The 18122-nt window shown below is 40.9% G+C and overlaps 1 protein-coding gene across 1 annotated transcript; it reads left to right on the forward strand.

Annotated features, from left to right (window-relative positions):
• The first annotated feature begins 9347 nt into the window (after positions 1–9347).
• si:ch211-220m17.5 (guanylin family protein) lies at positions 9348–10833 on the forward strand. Its single transcript, XM_021570506.3, has 3 exons — positions 9348–9612; positions 9949–10147; positions 10382–10833. Exons 1-3 carry the CDS (start codon positions 9535–9537, stop codon positions 10438–10440), a joined length of 336 nt encoding a protein of 111 aa, XP_021426181.2. The 5' UTR covers positions 9348–9534; the 3' UTR covers positions 10441–10833.
• Positions 10834–18122: the final 7289 nt, after the last annotated feature.

Here is an 18122-nt window from a genome sequence, read left to right on the forward strand (position 1 = left end):
TTTTAGTGCTTGGCTGAGATGAAAGCTGCAGTAGGTGTCATGCCTCATATGACACCTAGTGCAGTCTCACGTGTTCACAGCTAATAGAGATCTTGATCAGATTTTGACAGAACGTTCATCAGATATAGTACCTTGCAAAAGTATTTATCCCCTTTGGCGTTTTTCCTATTTCGTTGCATTACAAATCATTTAAATGACATTTTATTTGGATTTCATGTAATGGACATACACAACAAAATGGTCCAAATTGGTGAAGTGAAATAAAAATAATGGAAAAGTGGTGCGTGCGTATTTATTCATCCTCTTTGATATGAAGCCCCTAAATAAGATCTGGTGCAAGCAATTACCTTCAGAAGTCACATAATTAGTTAAATAAAGTCCACCTGTGTGCAATCTAAGTGTCACATGATCTGTCACATGATTTCAGTATATATGCACCTGTTCTGAAAGGCCCCAGAGTCTGCAACACCACTAAGCAAGGGGTACCACCAAGCAAGCAGCACCATGAAGACCAAAGAGCTCTCCTAACAGGTCAGGGACAGAGTTGTGGAGAAGTACAGATCAGGGTTGGGTTATAAAAAAATATCAGAAACTTTGAACATCCCACAGAGAACCATTAAATCCATTATTAAAAAATTCAAAAAATATGGCACCACAACAAACCTGCCAAGAGAAGGACCCCCACCAAAACTCATGGACCAGGCAAGGAGGGCATTAATCAGAGGCAACAACGAGACCAAAGATAACACTGAAGGAGCTGCAATGCCCCACAGCAGAGATTGGAGTATCTGTCCAAAGGACCACTAAACCGTACATTCCACAGAGCTGGGCTTTACGGAAGAGTGGCCAGAAAAAGCCATTGCTTAAAGAAAAAAATAAGCAAACACGTTTTCTGTTTGCCAAAAGGCATGTGGGAGACTCCTCAAACATACGGAAGAAGGTAGAAAACGCTATGTTTGGTGCAAACCCAACACCTCTCCTCACAATGAAGCATGGTGGTGGCAGCATCATGCCGTGGGGATGTTTTTCATCGACGGACTGGAAAACTGGTCAGAATTGAATGAATGATGGATGTCTCTAAATACAGGGACGTTCTTGAGGTAAACCTGTTTCAGTCTTCCAGCGATTTGAGACTTTGATTGAGGTTCACCTTCCAGCAGGGCAATGACCCTAAGCATACTGCTAAAGCAACACTTGAGTGGTTTAAGGGGAAACATTTAAATGTCTTGTTCTGGTCAAAGCCCAGGTCTCAATCCAATTGAGAATCTGTGGTATGACTTGAAGATTGCTGTACACCAGCAGAACTCATCCAACTTGAAGGAGCTGGAGCAATTTTGCCTTGAAGAATGGGGGAAAATCCCAGTGGCTAGATGTGCCAAGCTTATAGAGACATACCCCAAGAGACTTGCAGCTGTTACTGCTGCAAAAGGTGGCTCTACAAAGTATTGACTTTGGGGGGGGGTGAATAGTTATTTTTGTTAATTTCTGTTAGTTAGTTTCAGTTTTGTTGTCTTATTTCTTGTTTGTTTCACCCCCCCAAATATGTTGCATCTTCAAAGTGGTAGTCATGTTGTGTAAATCAAATGGTACAAACCTCCCAAAAATCCACTTTGATTCCAGGTCGTAAGGCAACAAAATAGGAAAAATGCCAAGGGGGGGTGAATTATTTCGCAAGCTACTATGCATGGGCATCTTTGCTGTACCTCAGTGGTGGCTAGTGTCATTTAAAATGAGGAAGGATGATTTTTTTATGATCATGGCCTTATTACTATTATAGCATATTGGATGACTGTCATTCATATTTCATTCACCCAGCTCAATGTAATAATGATAGGTTTAGGCTATTACATGATACTTAAATTTCCCTGTACCCATCATGAGGTTGCTACAACCTAGCCTATGAATGAAAGTTTACAACGTAGGTGCACACAGGTCAAGAGAATTTTGAGTAATAAAGGTGACAGACAGTGACACATCCAATACCGCCTTGCACACTCTTGCCTGCATCTAGCTGATCTAGGGTGTAATCATTAGTCCAGTTGCAAACAAGAGTTTCTATTGGACAAATTCAGGTATGTTTTTCCTTGTTCCTTCCGTTTGCTTCCGTTTAAGAAACGTTTTAACAGAATCGATGCAATGAATACATCCCTGATCACACACAAACACAGTTCGCTTTCATACCAGACATTATTATTTCATTATTTCTCTCATCTATCTACAGCTTGGCTATACGACAATTATTTAGTAAAGGTTGAATAGTCTATTGTTCAGCTAATAGCCCATACTGCTATGCTTGTGAAAAACTAATAATAATAATTTTTCCCCTTTCCATGTTAAAGATTCCAATTGATAAAGTGTTTTTAGCCACAATCGGCCCCAACCCCAATTAATACATTTGGGCACAGTCGATAGCGTGCTGGGGGTTCGAAACCTGCTCCTTGCTTGTTTCATTACACTATTATGCCGGTCTCAGAGCAAATAGCCGGGAGCAGGAGTGGTAAACACTGCTGAAGTGTATAATGAATGAGTTTGATATACCTGGTATTGGATATGGCTGGAAAAAAACTTGCTAAATAGCGATTTTTGTAAATTAACTTAATGACAAAAAAATATGCCCAATCGTTAGCCTCTACATTAACTAACATATTTCTCGCTGCATTTCACACTAGCTAAGTAAGTTCTCTCTCCCTTACGCTCTTGCTCTCTTGTTCAAAACTGTTCAACTATTGTCTTTCTCTCTGAGTCGACTACTCACCATATGTAATGCACTGCAGCGCTTGCTAACTTTAGCTTTCAGTACTAGAGTCATTCTCTGATCCTTTGATTGGGTGGACAACATGTCATTTCACGCTGCAAGAGCTCTGATAGGTTGGAGGACGTCCTTCGGAAGTTGTCATAATTACTGTGTAAGTCTATGGAAGGGGGTGAGAACCATGAGCCTTCTAGGTTTTGTATTGAAGTCAATGTACCCAGAGGAGGACAGAAGCTAGCTGTCCTCCAAATACACAATGGTGCTACCCTACAGAGTGCTGCTGAGGCAACTGTAGACCTTCATTGCAAAACAGTGTGTTCTAATCAATTATTTGGTCACGTGAATATATTTAGTATAGTTACAGTGTATATCTAAAAAATAACTTTTTTAATGTTTCACTATTTTGTTTTTCTGAAATTTGCTGAGGAGGATGGTCCTCCCCTTCTTCCTCTGAGGAGCCTCCACTGCTGCACCTAATTGTATCCAATAATATTATAATATGATAGAATTCTGTGGGGCAAATTATTACATGGCCCAATATGTCTAATTCAAATATTATGTGACAATGTGGATTGGCTTCTAGCAAACATTCTGCATGACCCAATGTACCCAAAGGTCCTCCGAAGACGATATATCACAATCTGTCCCAGAAAGCGTCCACACCTGTCCACTATTATCCCAGCGGGCAAAACTGTTTGAAATGAATCATTGAAACTAGATTTAGTTCTGTGCATTTTGTTTATAGACTGTTTTTAATTACATTTCCAGACTACCCTCTGCCTCCACAGCCACAGAGAAACTGTTAAGATTTCATTCCTTCCCTACATATTCTCTCATACATTTAATAACACTAGCCTTGGTCCTGATTTACCAGCCATTAGAAATGTGCCCTTGCATTTCTGTTATGCACAGTAATCAGAACATGAAAAGTTTCCTGAATGATTGAATTGTGTGTCTGAAAGCAGGTATTATTTGTTTAGACCGTCAAAAATAACATGCAATCGGTACTTGTTTTAATATTTACCATCCTGTGGCGACAAAAAGGTATGTGCACATTTAGAGAAAAAATTACTTTTGAAAGGTATTCTGAACACACATTCACTCAGATTCATAGATCAATCCATAAAATGTCATTCTGACAGCCTCCAATGCCTTGCGGGCTGGAAATATTTAGTTTCAGTCTATGTCATGATTCAATCTATAATATCAATGTTATACAGAATGTGAGGTGAATAGCTACATTGATATTGTCATCCACTCACATCCGCTTCACCTGCATTGAAACTAACCTGTTGGCCCTCTTCCAAAGCTATCAGACAAGGCCCACTCCTTCTGATGCAAAGGGCACAATTTATGGCACACTTTGAGAGCTGTAAAAAGAAGAGTGATTTAAAGCAAGGGAGCCACTCCTAACTGTCCCACTATGATGCAAGGTTGTCAACAGTGTCCGGAGACAAACAGTGTGGAGTTTTTTATGGCCAGCATCAACAATTATTTTACATGGAGCATGTATGGAAAGTGGCAATATGATGGTCAGTTATTAGATGTACATTTAAGCTTCAGAGAATATATAAATAATGCATAGAATACAGCTGGTAATGTTGGTATTCCAGTGATGGAGCATGCCCTACCTACTCTCCTACTGTTGGTCCATACTGCTGAGTGTAGACTTTATGGAGAGGATACTGACTAATGGCCTTATCTCAAAACATCTGTGTGTGTGAAAAGCAACACGCATTCTCCTACTAAGGGTGTCTCTGATCACAGTTCAATAACTGAGTTACACGTTTTTCACACCCATGTGGTATTTACAGTATATGACGTAGCATTAGTCAGGGAATGTCACCCCGCTCTTTGTACTAGAGGCAAAGGCCTGAGTGACAAAAATATGTAACGGATCAATGCAGTGACCTGATGACAAATGCCACTGACAATTGATACCATTACTGATTGGCTATTCCACACTACTATAATCAATCTATATTTAAACAACAAAAAGATTAGTTATAGAATGTTATTTTTGACAAATCATTTTAATATAGAACTCAGTGACAATGGTTTCGGTCAAACTAAATGGCCTCTACTTCAAAGTCTCAGAGCAAGTGACATCACCAATTGAAACGCTATTAGCAGGCACCCCACTAACTAGCTAGCCATTTCAAATTGGTTACACAAGGTTATTATAGTTTTGTGTTATATTAGTTTTATTTCTATTCGTTTTTCCTTTTTTTATGTGAAATTCAGTTTAGTTTCATTTAGTTTTCAAACATAAGTTGCTAGTTTTTATTTAGTTTTATAAAATATTCATATTTCGATTTTATGTTATGTTATTTAGTTTCAGTTTTAGTTAAAGTGTTAGGGACAGAAAGAATGCATGTGAGGCTTGGATCCATTTGTGTTATATATATTTTGGGGTGTTTTTTCGGATGTCACTATTTGCAACTGGGGGGGCAGTAATACAAAAGGTGATGGTTCAGGTCATAGGTTAGGTTAAAATGATAAAGTCAATAACAATGTGACTTGGAATTAAACAAACAAATATGGTATAATTGTCACGTTCTGACCTTAGTTCTTTTGTTATGTCTTTGTTTTAGTATGGTTGGGTGGGTTGTCTATGTTCCTTTTTCTATGATTTGGGATTTCTGTGTTTGGCCTGGTATGGTTCTCAATCAGAGGCAGCTGTCATTCGTTGTCCCTGATTGAGAACCATACTTAGGTAGCCTGGTTTCACTTTTGAGTTGTGGGTGATTATTTTCCGTGTCAGTGTTGGTTCCACACAGGACTGTTTCGTTTGTCGTTTATTGTTTTGTTCAGTGTTCAATTACTTTATTAAAAGATATGAACGCCCTTAAGTTCAATTATATTCATTAATAACTTTAGTGAAGTGGGCAACATAGCCAAAACCTTTGATTTACAGCACCCCACTAGCGTGGAGGGACTGTAAGGAATACCTGGGCATTTCCTCCCATATATGTTCTCACTCGCCTATAGTAGGCAACCCAGACTTGCCAAAAGCCCTGAGGGATGCCAACTTTAATCTTTGGCATACTCTAGGAATCAGGACCTTTTCAGACCTATTTTATCAGAAAACCACTACACTGAAATCCTTTCAAGAGCTCTGCAGTGAATTCAATGTGCCAAAAAATATATATATCTTCAAATTAGACATGTCATTTCCTCATTTACTTCCAAGAGGAGGTTTAGAACTCAGTTGAATGAAGTTGAAACCCTTCTTGTCACAGCACAATCCATTAAAGGCAAAATATGTTATATCTATAGACTCCTTTCTGAGAAAGGAGGCTCCTCCTTTACTCCTTTGAAAATAATCTGGGAAAAGGACCTTGGTCTAACTATCAGTGATGAGCTATGGGCGGAGGTTTGCAACAGGGTATACTGCACCTCTACTAATGTAAAACTGAAAGAATCGAATTACAAGTTTTTGTACAAATGTTATTACACTCCTTTGAGACTCCATAGAATGAAAATAGATATGTCTCCTAACTGTAAAAGATGTACCTCTGAAAGTGGAACCTATATGCACGTATTTTGGAGCTGTAGAGAGATTGCCAGATTCTGCCAGATTCAGATTCTATACATACTGCTGCACAAAAAATACTAGATGTACAGTTTGATATGACCCCGTGTATCTATCTTCTTAATGCCCAGCAGGACTTTGTTCTTGATCCTGACGGAGAAAATTTGCTTATGACTATTACATACTTTGCTAAGAAATGTATTCTTCTATTGTGGGCCTCTAATACCCCTCCTACATTTAAAATGTGGATTGATCAGATTGTTGACTTTCTCCCTCTTGAAAAGCTCACTTATGAACTCCACAAGAGACAGCCCAAGTTTGATAGACTCTGGTCTCCACTATTCAACTATATTTCAACCTGGACAGAGTGAACGGGGTGACTAGGGAAATGAGCTGATACATGTTGTGTAAGGTGCTGTAAAATCTAAAAACGAATTATTGGCTCGTCGTCTCAGCGAAGGCTAGAAATAGCTGATAAGAACCTTGATAGTGCTGCTGCAAGTTTTATATGTTTTTAAAAAGTTTTTTAATATATTTTTTTCCATTGTTCTTTGTGAGTACGTGTAGGTATGTAGGATATGTGTGAATGTATGTATGTATATGTGTACGTATGTATATGTGTATGTGTGTGTATATAAAGATATGTGTATATATGTGTATGTATATATACACCAAAAATAAACATTATTTTTAATTATTATTTGTATTGTTATTATTATATGTTTTAATTTTATTTTTTTAAACTTGTCACATCTGTGAATGTGGAATGTGTTTTGTTGGTTGATTGAAAAACAAGAAAACTTAATAAAACTTTAAATTGAAAAATAAAATAAAAGATATGAACACTTACCACACTGCGCATTGGTCCTCCGCTCCTTCATACAACGACCATTACAATAATGAAACTCTCTCTTTCGCCCATGTTACCAGCAATCCAATGCTTTCAACTTTGCCTAAATGTAGACCAACAACATTATCCCAGAAACACTAGACACATTCCAATTTGCATAGCGCCCCAACAGATCCACAGATGATGCAGTCTCCTTGCACTCCACACTGCCCTTTCACACCTGGACAAAAGGAACACCTATGTGAGAATGCTATTCATTGACTACAGTTCAGCGTTCAACACCATAGTGCCCTCAAAGCTCATCACTAAGCTAAGGACCCTGGGACTAAACAACTCCCTCTGCAACTGGATCCTGGACCTCCTGATGGGCCGCCCCCAGGTGGTAAGGGTAGGTAACAACACATCCGCCACGCTGATCCTCAACACAGGGGCCCCTCAGGGGTGTGTGCTCAGCCCCCTCCTGTACTCCCTGTTCACTAATGACTGCACGGCCAGGCACGACTCTAACACCATCATTAAGCTTGCTGACGACACGACAGCCTGATCACCGACAACGATGAGACAGCCTATAGGGAGGAGGTCAGAGACCTGACCGTGTGGTGCCAGGACAACAACCTCTCACTCAATGTGATCAAGACAAAGGAGATGATTGTGGGCTACAGGAAAAAGAGGACCGCGCACGCCCCCATTCACATCAACGGGGCTGCAGGGGAGTAGGTTGCGAGCTTCAAGTTCCTTGGTGTCCACATCACCAACAAACTAACATATTCCAAGCACACCAAGACAGTCGTGAAGAGGGCACGACAAAACCTATTCCCTCTCAGGAGACTGAAAAGATTTGGCATGGGTCGTCAGATCCTTAAAAGGTTCTACAGCTGCACCATCGAGAGCATCCTGACGGGTTGCATCACTGCCTGGTATAACAACTGCTCGGCCTCCAACCGCAAAGCACTACAACACAACCCAGTATATCACTGGGGCCAAGCTTTCTGCCATCCAGGATCTTTATACCAGGCGGTGTCAGAGGAAGGCCCTACAAATTGTCAAAGACTCCAGACACCCTAGTCATAGACTGTTCTCTCTGCTACAGCACAGCAAGTGTTACCGGAGCGCCAAGTCTAGGTCCAAGAGGCTTCTAAACAGCTTCTACCCCCGAGCCATAAGACTCCTGAACATCTAATCAAATGGCAACCCAGTCTATTTGCATTGTAGAATGCAGAAAAATTGTAGACCTCCACAAAAAGCATTGCAGTATTTTGACCATGAAGGCCTGATTCACACAGTCTCCTTTGAACAGCTGATGTTGAAATGTGTCTTTTTACTTGAACTCTGTGAAGCATTTTTTTGGTTTTCAATTTCTGAGGCTGGTAACTCTAATGAACTTATCCTCTGCGTCTTCCTTTCCTGTGGCGGTCCTCATGAGAGCCAGTTTCATCATAGCTCTTGATGGTTTTTACAACTACACTTTCAAAGTTCTTGAAATTTCCCAGATTGACTGACCATGTCTTAAAGTAATGATGGACTTTCATTTCTCTTTTCTTATTTGAGCTGTTCTTGCCATAATATGCTTGGTATTTTACCAAATAGGGCTGTCTTCTGTATACCACCCACCTTGTCACAACACAACTGATTGGCGCAAACGCACAAATGAACTGTTAACAAGGCACACCTGTTAATTGAAATGCATTCCAGGTGACTACCTCATGAAGCTGGTTGAGAGAATGCCAAGCGTGTGGAAAGGTGTCATCAAGGCAAATGGTGGCTACTTTGAAGAATCTCAAATATATTTGTTTCACACTTTTTTTGTAACTATGATTTAATGTGTGTTATTTCATAGTTTTGATGTCTTCACTATTATTCTACAATGTAGGAAATAGCAACAGTAAATAACAATCCTGGACTGAGTAGGTGTTCCCAAACTTTTGACTGGTTATTTTTTTATTATTATTATTAATTTAAAAAAATGTAGGGGGTAGATGAGCTTTAATTTGGCAGAAAGATTGTGGATAGTTTACATAAAGATAGTTTGTGTGACAGTAAACAGGGATTCCTTGTTAACCAACGTGGTAAGTGGAGGTGTGTGACCGACTGTAGAAGACATACCATCAAGTGTGTCCATAAAAACATCAGACTTGGGATGAGGTCAGAGAGGATTTATGAATCCGCCTTTATGACATTGTAAAATCCACCATCACTACTCATTAACCCGTGAGAAATATGTTTCTCCCGTTTGCAGCTCGGCCAATCCTAGGCCTGCATGACTGAACTGAGTTGAGAGTCAACCCTTTAAAAGGAAGGAGGGAGATGAACGGAGAGCAGAAACTGAGGTGAGCAATCTTCCAAACACACCAACAACAGCAAGACTAAAGGCTCAAAGCAAACCTCTCAAAAGACAAGATGAAGACCATTCTCTCCATTGCTCTCATGGTCCTGACTCTCTGTCTGGTGTCTGAAGCCCAAGCTGTCAAAGTACAGGTAAGGGCTCCTCTTAGAGCAAGGTTTACCTTACTATAATGTACTATAATATGATGACTATTGACTGCAGATATGTCAAAATGGTCAATAGTAATCTAATGAAATAATGTTTTGTTAACCCTCGGTATGTAGCTGTAACAGACAAAATTCTGTGTAGCATTTTCTTTTAGCAACAAGGCATATACTTGGTGCAAGCCAGCATTGCAAGTCTATGGGCATCCTCCTCACATTCAGAATGTGTAAAGCATTGCAATGATTGGCTGGGACCCCAATATGACCCACAGATATGGTGCTTTGTCTAAACTGTGTCTATGTCCTCTCATCTCTTCTCTGTAGGAGGGAGACTTTTATTTCTCACTGGAATCAGTGAAGAAGCTCCAAGAACTGACAGCAGAGGGCAGCAATGTAAACAGGATGCAGAATCCTCGTCTAACCAGCACCAGCTTTGATTCTGTCTGTGCTAACCCTTCCCTGCCACAGGAGTTCATGACCCTTTGCATGAAGAGAGGGGCAAGTATGTCCCTCTCAAGACTAGGTAAGAAAAGACCACTCTATAGCATAATATCCACTACAGTCCAACTTGGTGGATCGGACCAGACTGTGATAAGACCGTAATAATTTGCTGATGGAGTCATTGATCAGAATTGTATATAGAACATGTCTCTCTTGTGTACATCTAGTTGGTCTCTACAATATGCAGTTGTAGTTTGATTGATTGAGTGATTATGGAACGTGTTTTAACACTGTACCTTTCTCTTCTTTCTTCCAGCTGCTGTGCCTATGGACATCTGTGAGATCTGTGCCTTTGCTGCCTGCACAGGCTGTTAGTCAAAATGTCAACCTGACCGCCATCAGAAGACAAGCCACTCACAATTCTCATTCTGCATATCGTGACAACAATTTTGATCTCATGTTTAAAATTGCCATCTTCAGATGGCCAAAAACATAATTGGCTCAAAAATTCAAAGACGGATTATTTGATGGAGGCTCATTTTCTAGAAACTGTTACCTTGGAGCATATTTAGCACTTATTTGACTGTTTTTCTCTTTATCAATTGACTTTTATTATGGGGGTTTTGGGTTTGTTACAGTTCTATCTTACAAGGCTTTGTACTTATTTCATGTTCTTTTTGTTTTCATTGACACAAGTCTTTGGAGTTTTGTATTCTTTTGTATGTTTATGAATGCCTCATGTTTAATAAAAAAGCATTGTAAAACACATATTGTTGTTTGAGTGAGTGGTCTACCAACTGTAACTGGCCGGCAAATCTTGAATACAACATTTGATAAACTGACTGAAATTGGAACAACACAGAGAACAATACTTCACCCACAGTTGGATGAAACCTGAAATGTGTGTCTTTCCCCACATATTTATTGAGAGTGAACCTTGAATAGAGCATATATTTGATAAACAAGCAGACATTGGCACAACACAGAATAATACTTCATCCACTTTTGGTTGAAACTTGGCATTTGTGTCTTTTCCCCAACACGTCCATTGTGAGGACGATAGTACACCCCAAGGGCTAACTCCTGCCCCCAGTGCACAACTTACATCCGACAGTCTATTGTCACTGTACTTTTGCTTCACTACCTAAAAATGTATTCATTATTGGTGCATAGCTTCGTAGACAGTAGTAGATTTCACAACAGCAATAGAAGCCAGCAACCCTCTGGTTGCTAGTACATCTCCCACTGTTGCCAGTGCTGGGATTTTAATCAGCACCCCTCAGGATTCTGCTCCTTATATCTAACCTGTAGGACAGGGTTGGGAAGCTATGGTCTTCTTGTCCCATCCCAAGCTAGCACACCTGACTCAAAAATTCCACTAAACGCAATCTTCGATTTAGAATCCCATTAGTTTAATCAGGTGTGTCAGCTATGCATCCCTTTAAAACCTCTTAAGGATCCACCCCTTTGTTTAAATTTTGCCAAAAATGACATACCCAAATCTAACTGCCTGTAACTCAGGCCCCAAAGCAAGGATATGCATATTATTGATACCATTTGAAAGGAAACACTTTTAAGTTTGGGGAAATGTGAAAGGAATGTTGGAGAATATAACACAATAGATCTGGTAAAAGATAATACAAAGAAAAAAACAACTGTTCTTTTGTATTTTTTTTATGTACCATCATCTTTGAAATGCAAAAGGCCATAATGTATTATTCCAGCCCATGTGTAATTTAGATTTTGGCCACTAGATGGAGGCAGTGTATGTGCAAAGAGTTAGAACACTGTTGATGAGATAGCCCTGACTACACCTTAAAACCAGGCGTTGGGTTCCAGAGCGGGAGACCAGATTCACATCCTACCAGTTACATGAGCATTTTAACAATTGGCTACTAAATCTACTTTGCAATGCCCAAATCAGGAGCAAATACAGACTAACTACAGCTGTATCTGGAAAAATATCTCAGACATTGTTGGAATACTTCACAATTGCTGTGGTTAATTCTCTCAAGCTGTGCTTCAGTTAAACAAGAACTATATCTGGCACTTAATATTTTACTTTCAACCTGTTTCATTAACAAAAGTATAACACATTAGTTGTTCTAATGTGGTTCACGAAAGTTCAAGCATTCATCTGATCTGCTTGCTTTAAGTGAATAAATAAAATACAATTGTATTTGTCACATGCGCCGACTACAACAGGTGTAGACTTTACTATGAAATGCTTTCTTACGAGCCCTTTCCCAACAATGCAAAAGATTAGCAACAAAAAAAGGAAATAGTAACACAATAAAATAACAATAACATGGCTCAATACAAGGAGCACTGGTATGCAGGGGTACGAGGTAGTTGAGGTAATTTAGGTAATATGAACATTTAGATACAGTAGCATAATACAGTAATACATACAGTAAGCATAATATAATTGACATTGTTTCCTATGCTATGTGCATAGTGGGAATATATATGGGTCTTTCTACAAATAAAGGGGCCAATGTGTGACATCAGGGTCAAAATGTCAAAATGGTTCGATATATATTTATACATGATTTTCTTGCAACTTCACATGTGTAGTTACAGGAATGCACGCCTAGGTAGCTACAATGGGAACCTAGCTCCACCTAGCAACAACAAAACATCTACATGTCATTCAATATGTCACAAGAAACATGGACACCATGTTTCTTTGTCATACCCAGTTGCCAGGTCTTTTGTGCTTAAGTCAACTCCTCCATCATGTATAGCCATGTTAAACATTCCTGAAGAATGAAAAAAATAAACAACAGCATTTCTATATGATTAATAGTTGATATAATTGTAATGAACACTAGGGGAGACAGAGAGCTGTTTTCAAGTGCAGGGCGCAGCAGGTGTTTATTATTGGGGTGGCAGGTAGCGTATCGAATCCCTGAGCTGACGAGGTAAAAATCTGTCATTCTGCCCTTGAATAAGGCAGTTAACCCACTGTTTCTAAGCTCTTAACTGACTTGCCTAGCTAAATAAAGGTTAAAAGAAAAGGTGCAAGGGGTCCAAATGGGATGAAGTACAGGCAGGCAAAAGTTGTCATTAGTGAGGCAGGCAAAAGTTGTCATTAGTGAGGCAGGCAAAATTTGCCATTAGTGAGGCAAGCAAAAGTTGTAATTAGTGAGGCAGGCAAAAGTTGTAATTAGTGAGGCAGGCAAAAGCTATCATACATGGGAGGAGTAAATCATGGGAAAACCAGTGCTCTGAAAATGTGTGTCACAAAACAAACAATACTTCACAGTGATGGGGTGCAAAGAATGGTGCCAGGTTTCCTCCTGACGTGATGCTTGACATTCATGCCAAAGAGGTCAATCTTGGTTTTATCAAAGCAGAGAATTAACTTTTTTATGGTCTGAGAATCTTTAGGTGCCTTTTAGCAAACTCCAAGCGGTCTGTCATGTGCCTTTTACTGAGGAGTGGCTTCTGTTTGGCCACTCTATCATAAAAGCCTGATTGGTGGAGTGCTGCAGAGATGCTGCAGAGATGGTTGTCCTTTTGGAAGGTTCACCCATCTCCACAGAGGAACTCTGGAGTGACCATTGGGTTTTTTGTCACCTCCCTGACCAAGGCCCTTCTCCCCTGATTGCTCAGTTTGGCCGGGCGGACAGCTAAAGGAAGATTCTTGGTGGTTCCAAACTTATTTCATTTAATTATAATGGAGGCCACTATGTTCTTGGGTACCTTCAACGCTGCATAAATATTTTGGTACCCTTCACCATATCTGTGCCTCGACACAATCCTGTTTCAGAGCTCTACGGACAATTCCTTTGACCTCATGGCTTGGTTTTTTTCTTTGACATGCACTGTCAACTGTGGGACCTTACATAGACAGGTGTGTGCCTTTCCAAATCATGCCCAATCAATTGAATTTAATCAAGTTGTAGCAACAACTAAAGCATGATCAATGGAAACAGGATGCACCTGAGCTCAATTTCGAGTCTCGTAGCAAAGGGTCAGAATACTTATGTAAATAACGTATTTCTGTTTAATAATACTTTTCTAAACATTTCTAAAAAACAGTTTTTGCTTTGTTATTGTGGGGTATTCTGTGTAGATTGATATTTTTTCAGAATAAGCCAAAATGTAGAAAAAGTCAACGGGTTTGAAAACTTTCCAAATGCATTGTATATTGGATGAGCCTTCAAATCAAATCAAAGTTTATTTGTCACGTGCACCGAATACCTTACAGTGAAATGCTTACTTACAGGCTCTAACTAATAGTGCGGAGAAAAAAAAGTATGTGTGTGTAGGTAAGTAAAGAAATAAAACAACAGTAAAAAGACATTTGAAAATAAAAGTAGCAAGGCTATATACAGACACCGGTTAGTCAGGCTTATTGAGGTGGTATGTACATGTGGGTGTGGTATGTACATGTGGGTATGGTTAAAGTGACTATGCATATATGATGAACAGAGAGTAGCAGTAGTGTAAAAAGAGGAGTAGGCGGGTGGTGGGACACAATGCAGATAGCCCGGTTAGCCAATGTGCGGGTGCACTTGTTGGTCGGGCCAATTGAGGTAATACAGTGGGGAGAACAAGTATTTGATACACTGCCGATTTTGCAGGTTTTCCTACTTACAAAGCATGTCTGTAATTTTTTATCATAGGTATACTTCAACTGTGAGAGACGGAATCTAAAACAAAAATCCAGAAAATCACATTGTATGATTTTTAAGTAATTAATTTGCATATTATTGCATGACATAAGTATTTGATCACCTACCAACCAGTAAGAACTCTCTAGTTCAGAGCGACATTCATTCATGTTGTTCTAGAATGGATGTTTCGGTGGTTGTTCTTCGCGTTCAATGATACCGAATTCCTAGCTGCAGACTAGTAATTAGTATCAAAGACTTGTTCTTATTCTGTCGGTATCGATAGTCTAAGAGTTTAACCATGTGGTATGGTTAAAAGATTCAGCAATGGTCTGCAACCTTTGTCCTCCCGTGATTGAGAGAAACATGGTCTACTGAGAATTTCTCAAAATTGGGGTTTTATTCATGAGTTGCAGAAAAGGGGCTGTCCCAGGATGCCTGACCCTAATTAGGCTCATGGGCGGTTTCCTTCATTAAACAGTCCAAAATCACATTGCACAATTTTACAAACAGTATCATCCTCACTCATTCATCTAATACAACAATTAGATGAAAACCTCATATCTGAGGCTATTATATACAGTAAACAGCATTATGGTAATGTGGCCGCACCATCTCCCATGAGCTTCCCCAAGTTGTAGCAAATGGACCAGTTTGTAGCTGTATTCTTCACCGATCTCTTATACCTTCTCCGGAATGTAAACGTTGTTCTGACCTCAAGTTCTGTGAGGTGGAAGAAATTCCTTTGTTCTCTATGAAACGTCACTCTATCTCTATACTGTGTGGCCATGAGGCAGGGTCTTCCCTTGGAATTTACGACCTCACTCTGACCACAGCAATCTGGTTGTAGAAGCAGAGAGCGGGGGATGGTGCTCGCTGTACCCAAAGAGGGCAACGTCATGACACTTGCCATGCGGTAGTAGAGAGAACAGTCTATGACTGGGGTGGCTGGGATCTTTGACAATTTTCAGGACCTTCCTCTGACACCGCCTGGTGTGGAGGTCCTGGATGGCAGGCAGTTTGGCCCCAGTGATATACTGGGCCGTACGCACTACCCTCTGAAGTGCCTTGCGGTCGGAGGCCGAGCAATTGCCGTACCAGGCAGTGATGCAACTGGTCAGCATGCTCTCGATGTTGCAGCTGTAGAACCTTTTGAGGATCTCAGGACCCATGCCAAATCTTTTTAGTTTCCTGATAGGGAATAGGCTTTGTCGTGCCCTCTTCACGACTGTCTGGTGTGTTTGGACCAATCCCTGTTTGTTGTTGATGTGGACACCAAGGAATTTGAAGCTCTCAACCTGCTCCACTACAGCCAGGTCGATGAGAATGGGGATGTGTTTGGTGCTCCTTTTCCTGTAGTCCACAATCATCTCCTTTGTCTTGGTTACGTTGAGGGATAGGTTGTTATTCTGGTACCACCCGGCCAGGTCTCTGACCTCCTCCCTATAGGCTGTCTCATCGTTGTCGGTGATCAGGCCTATCACTGTTGTGTCATCAGCAAACTTGATGGTGTTGGAGTCGTGCCTGACCATGCAGTCGTGGGTGAACAGGGAGTACAGGAGGGGACTTAGCACGCACCCCTGGGGAGCTCCAGTATTGAGGTCAGCGTGGCAGATGTGTTGCTACCTACCCTCAACAACCGGGGGCGGCCCGTCAGGAAGTCCAGGATACAGTTGCAGAGGGACGTGTTTAGTCCCAGGTTCCTTAGCTTAGTGATGAGCTTTGAGGGTACTATGGTGTTGAACACTGAGCTGTAGTCAATGAATTGCATTCTCACATAGGTGTTCCATTTGTCCAGGTGGGAAATGGCAGTGTGGAGTGCAATGGAGCGTCATCTGTGGATCTGTTTGGGCGGTATGCAAATTGGAGTGGGTCTAGGGTTTCTGGGATAATGGTGTTGATGTGAGCCATTAGCAGCCTTTCAAAGCACTTCATGGCTACGGCCGTGAGTGCCACGGGTCTGTAGTCATTTAGGCAGGTTGCCTTTGTGTTCTTGGGCACAGGGACTATGGTGGTCTGCTTGAAGCATGTTGGTATTACAGACCCAATCAAGGACATGTTGAAAATGTCAGTGAAGACACCTGTTGGTCAGCACATGCCCAGAGCACACGTCCTGGTAATCCATCTGGCCCCGCAGCCTTGTGAATGTTGACCTGTTTAAACGTCTTATACATGTCGGCAACGGAGAGCGTGATCACGCAGTCGTACGGAACAGCTGATACTCTTATGCATGCCTCAGTGTTGCTTGCCTCGAAGCGAGCATAGAAGTGATTTAGCTCGTCACGCACGTTGAAAGCGGGAGCTCTTCCCTTTAGCTCAGTGTGAATGTTGCCTGTAAATCCATGGCTTCTGGTTGGGGTATGTACGTACAGTCACTGTGGGGACGACGTCCTCAATGCACTTGTTGATAAAGCCAGTGACTGATGTGGTGTATTCCTCAATGTCATCAGAAGAATCCCGGAACATGTTGCAGTCTGTGATAGCAAACAGTCCTGTAGTTTAGCATCTGCTTCATCTGACCATTTTTTTATAGACCGAGTCACTTGTGCTTCTTGCTTAAATTTTTGCTTGTAAGCAGGAATCAGGAGGATAGCGTTGTGGTCGGATTTACCAAATGGAGGGCGAGGGAGAGCTCTGTATGCATCTCTGTGTGTGGAGTACAGGTGATCTAGAATTTTTTTCCCTCTGGTTACACATTTAACATTTTGATAGAGATTTGGTAGAACTGATTTAAGTTTCCCTGCATTAAAGTCTCCGGCCACTAGGAGCGCCGCCTCTGGGTGAGTGGTTTCCTGTTTGCTTATTTCCTTATACAGCTGGCTGAGTGCGGTCTTAGTGCTGGCATCTGTCTGGTAAATAAACAGCCACGAAAAGTATAGCTGAGAACTCTCTAGGCAAGTAGTGGGGCCTGCACTTTATCATAATATACTCTACTTCAGGCGAGCAAAATCTAGAGACTACCTTAGATTTTGTGCACCAGCTGTTTACAAATATGCACAGACCACCCCTCCTCGTCTTACCGGAGTGTGCTGTTCTATCCTGCCGGTGCAGCGTGTTTCCCGCTAGCTGAATATCCATGTCGTCATTCAGCCACGATTTCGTGAAACATACAGTGCCTTGCGAAAGTATTCGGCCCCCTTGAACTTTGCGACCTTTTGCCACATTTCAGGCTTTAAACATAAAGATATAAAACTTTATTTTTTTGTGAAGAATCAACAACAAGTGGGACACAATCATGAAGTGGAACGACATTTATTGGATATTTCAAACTTTTTTAACAAATCAAAAACTGAAAAATTGGGTGTGCAAAATTATTCAGCCCCTTTACTTTCAGTGCAGCAAACTCTCTCCAGAAGTTCAGTGAGGATCTCTGAATGATCCAATGTTGACCTAAATGACTAATGATGATAAATACAATCCACCTGTGTGTAATCA

Source organism: Oncorhynchus mykiss, chromosome 17 (genome assembly GCF_057628025.1).
Source record: "Oncorhynchus mykiss isolate SJ-2025 chromosome 17, ASM5762802v1, whole genome shotgun sequence".
Taxonomy (NCBI): domain Eukaryota; kingdom Metazoa; phylum Chordata; class Actinopteri; order Salmoniformes; family Salmonidae; genus Oncorhynchus; species Oncorhynchus mykiss.

Excerpts from the sequence above, each read along its gene's own strand:
- si:ch211-220m17.5 (XM_021570506.3), top strand. The coding sequence starts at position 9,535 with ATGAAGACCATTCTCTCCATTGCTCTCATGGTCCTGACTCTCTGTCTG. Across the intron at positions 9,613-9,948 it reads CCCAAGCTGTCAAAGTACAG|GAGGGAGACTTTTATTTCTC; the intron begins GTAAGGGCTCCT and ends TCTTCTCTGTAG. Across the intron at positions 10,148-10,381 it reads TATGTCCCTCTCAAGACTAG|CTGCTGTGCCTATGGACATC; the intron begins GTAAGAAAAGAC and ends TCTTTCTTCCAG.